The sequence below is a fragment of the Patiria miniata genome, unplaced genomic scaffold (genome assembly GCF_015706575.1).
Source record: "Patiria miniata isolate m_02_andy unplaced genomic scaffold, ASM1570657v1 HiC_scaffold_20, whole genome shotgun sequence".
Lineage (NCBI taxonomy): Eukaryota > Metazoa > Echinodermata > Asteroidea > Valvatida > Asterinidae > Patiria > Patiria miniata.
In genome coordinates, this window is record NW_024037059.1 from 41832900 (window position 1) to 41836711 (window position 3812).

At 45.9% G+C, this 3812-nt stretch overlaps 1 protein-coding gene across 1 annotated transcript; it reads right to left on the reverse strand.

The window, feature by feature from the left end:
• Positions 1 to 709: 709 nt before the first annotated feature.
• Positions 710 to 2784, reverse strand: LOC119727346 (oligodendrocyte transcription factor 3-like). Its single transcript, XM_038199199.1, has one exon. The coding sequence runs from the start codon at positions 1966 to 1968 to the stop codon at positions 1087 to 1089; it is 882 nt and encodes a 293-aa protein (XP_038055127.1). The 5' UTR covers positions 1969 to 2784; the 3' UTR covers positions 710 to 1086.
• Between the last annotated feature and the right edge of the window lie 1028 nt (positions 2785 to 3812).

Here is a 3812-nt window from a genome sequence, read left to right on the forward strand (position 1 = left end):
CTTTGTTAGAGGTTCCGGGAGTGATGGAATTTGTGGCGAGGAAATACGTTGAATTCCTGGCATCGAAAAAATTCATTCGGGATTCAGGAACGAAAGAAAACCATCCACTGTTTAAAATATATAGCGCCCTCTACAGAAAGTCGGTCTAAAGTTCTGCCTACGAGGAGCCCTATGAGACAAAATGAGATTGAAATTTCGGAGTGGAAAAAAAAATGGGGGGGGGGGACTTGCAATCAAAGTAACACTTTGCCCAAGTGAAGTTCGTCAATAATTCAATATTCTTGCTCAAACGGAACGCAATCATATATGTTGTATTGCCTTGTATTGCTCAAACTGAACAAGCAAATATATTGAAAACGAATTGAACTACATTTTTGTAAATAAAAGAACGGAAGAAAATGTTGCAGTGTCTAGAGAATATTTTGTCCGTTTGTGATCCAATTTTTCTTTCACTGATTCTTCAGAAGAAGGGCATTGAACATCGATTCAAGTAGATGATGAGCTACATTAATTAAGATTGAACCTCGAGTTGAATCCATTTCGAATTCCAGGCGGTATACGTATACGAGGTCAGGCGGAATGTCGACCTCCTAGGATGCCCGATGTTTACAAACATTTCTCGATCTCCACCAGAGAATTCAAAATTTTCTTTCATTATTGCAGTCGGATATGGATCCTCTTTACGCAAGAACGATACTAGAATGTCAAGTTTGCCTTTTATTATAAAAGCTTAATTTATTGCCACCTTTAATTAAAAAGCCAAAAGAAATTAAGTCGCCTTCCGCCTTAAATATAAAAGTTGTTCAACAACATCGTCTTGACACTTTTCCAAAGCGTATGTTTAATTTTATTCAATTAAGAAATGGAATTGTTATTATGAACATGTTCTCATAAAGACAACTTTGAGACGAACAGTAATCCGGTTATAGAAGTCGACCCACAAAGTGGAAATGTCCTCCCAAAAGCCAACATGTTAATTAAATAAATACAACTTCAAAGTCTGATGGCAAAGTCTCAAATACAAACAGTTGTTGGGGGATCAGTTTATTTGGCGAACAATTTCAAGCTGTCTGGGTTTTCCATGCACTAATGGCAAGGATTTGTAAAAGAGTTTTTAGTCACCGGAATGGGATGTACGAGTACCGGCGACGCTGCGGTCAAATTACTGTCCCTGTTCGCCGGGAATGCAGGCACGATGGCCGGTGGTGGACCAGACGATGACGAGGCCGGCACTACCGGGTTCTTCTCGGTCGGTGACGTCGACAGGTAGCCTGGGAACGGGTAACCGCTGAAGTAGGGCGGTGGAGGCGGCGGGGAGATGTGAAGCTGAGACTGATTGACGTAACTGACCACTCTCTTCATCTCCTCCAAGGCGTTGGCCTGCATCAGGATGTAGTTCTTGGCAAGGAGGAGGGTGGCGATCTTAGAGAGTTTGCGGACTGAGGGGCCATGAGCGTAAGGGATGACGGAGCGGAGATCATCAAGAGCGTCATTCAAGTCATGCATACGCCGCCGTTCACGGGAGTTGATACTCAACCGGTTGTGCTTCGAGTTCTTCCCGGAGGACTTGCTGTTACTGAGTTTCCCGCTGGTTTGTTTCTTGGGTTGTTGTCTCATCGCGTGGTCCTCGTCTTCTGCGTCCGACACACGATTGGGTTCCGGGGATCCACCATCCTCGCGAATTCTCGCGTCATCTCGCGATGACAGCCGATGGTGGTGGACCTCGTCCGAGTCTGTGGAGGACGAGTTCCCGTCGGAGCAGATCTCGTGATAACCGACGAGCCCGTGCGACTGACGATCCTCCCCAGCGCCCCATCGCATGTCGTCCATCTTGACCGCCGTGTCGATCATTTTGTCCAGTGTCGAAGCCATGTTCAACTGACGTTCAGTGTCCACCATGTCCGACGCACCGGTGACCCCTGACCTCTCCTGACTCACGTACCGGCCGTAGCTATCGTCCCAAGACATGATTCTTTACGCCTATAATAATGTCACTAAAACAATCGTTTATCTAATAGAGATGAACATATCTTTCTTTCACAGTCTTTATAGTGTCGGCACAATCGTAGCCATTTGGTATAAATATTAAAGCTCAAAATGCAAAATCCGCACCGACTAAGTTGTTTAACTGTAAGCGTACTTCCCTGTGTTTGTCACAATCAATAATGTCTTACGGTATGCCGTTGTCTCATCGACGCGCTGTTCCTCTGGTTGTTTCCGTGTTTATCGCCGGATACAGACAATCGGTCCTGCTGTTTGATCTGCACAGAACCAAACTTGAATTTGCCACAATGAAGAAAGTGTAATGACTCTTTCTACAGCAGTGCCAGTCCAGCGTGTTTTCGGTAGTCCGTTGGTCGGTCTGTCCCTTCCACTCCACACTGAAGTGCTGCACTCCTTTGGTTGTTTGCTATCCTCGTGAAAAAGTCATCACACAGACCGGCGGCACGCAATGGCCAGGCACTCCAAAAACGCCGCCGATTTAAAAGGTCCAGTTTGGCCGTTTAGCATTCGACGGGGCAAAACGGGAGCAGGGCTGTGGATGTGCCGCTTTTCCTCCGCCGTCGAGCCACGGGGACAAGCTTCGTCGACGTGCCGGCACTCTAGCACGAGACCCAACGCCACTGTTGATTTTTAACCATCAAAATCTCTTCAGAGGGGCTTGAGAATCAAGACGAGACGAGAAGATACTCGTGCGCGTTCTCAGACAGCCAGACGGTGCGGCGGGTGAGTGAACGTGGGGGTTTTATACGCGCAAGCCGGTCGGTGTAGTCCCCTGAGCTTCGGTGCCGCCCTTACATTGTCCCGACCGTGCTGGCCCGAGCCCGCTCATTGATATGTCAGTTCAAATAAAGCCAGGGCCAACGGCATTACCTAATTAATTAATCAGATCACAATATGACAGCGTATCTCTGGGTCGTGTACGAAGTCGGACGACTCGCGAGACAGCTAGCGCGAGATCGCAGGGGGAAAAAGTCGGATGCCGACGGCTTTTGCATGACTGCAGGCTGAGTGATGGCAAAAAGCTAGTGTTGGATAATGTCGGCAATGACCATAAAGAGCCCATATATTTTAAAAATGTTAAGATTTTATTTTCAATATTCATTACTAGCTTTGCAAAACGGCGTGTAGCAACTACGAGTACGTCAAGGCACTCAGAAGTATTAGTTGGCCAAAGAAAGCTTTCGGGAAATGTTTGGCTGGTCAGTTGCAATTAACTGGTTTTGGGCTTTAATAAAAGGGGAACAATTCGTATATATATACTTACAAAACACTGAAAATCTCGCAAATTAATGATATCATATTGGAAGATTCAAACAGTACAATTTTTTATCATTCGACCATGCTTGTTGCGATTTGGTAAAGACAAAGTACAAGACAATAAAGAAATCTGTTACGAGACTCTAGTGTTTGGCATCAAGAAAAAAGAATGACAATGAAGTCGCAAAGCATAATTTATACACCGTTTGCAGTTCAGAAGATGACTAGTTTTCCGGCAATGTTCGAAACAGCCGTCAGATCGCAGCACCGACGGAGACGGCCCATCGTCACATCTGGTTGTCCCGACATCCCTGCACTTAAATAAATGATGGCTTTTATTCGGCAGCCGCGACTCCTTCCAGTTATGCCAAGTTTTTTTTTTACCGTGTCTGTGTCTCACTGACATTATCACAGTGTGCCCACCCCCTCTTGGTATTCGACCGTTCTCCCCTATACGCGTCAATTACAGTCGATTTACAAAAGAAGTAACACTTCGGTAATGGGAGACTGTTCGCCTTGAAATATGAATGAGGATGCATGGCTTATAGACC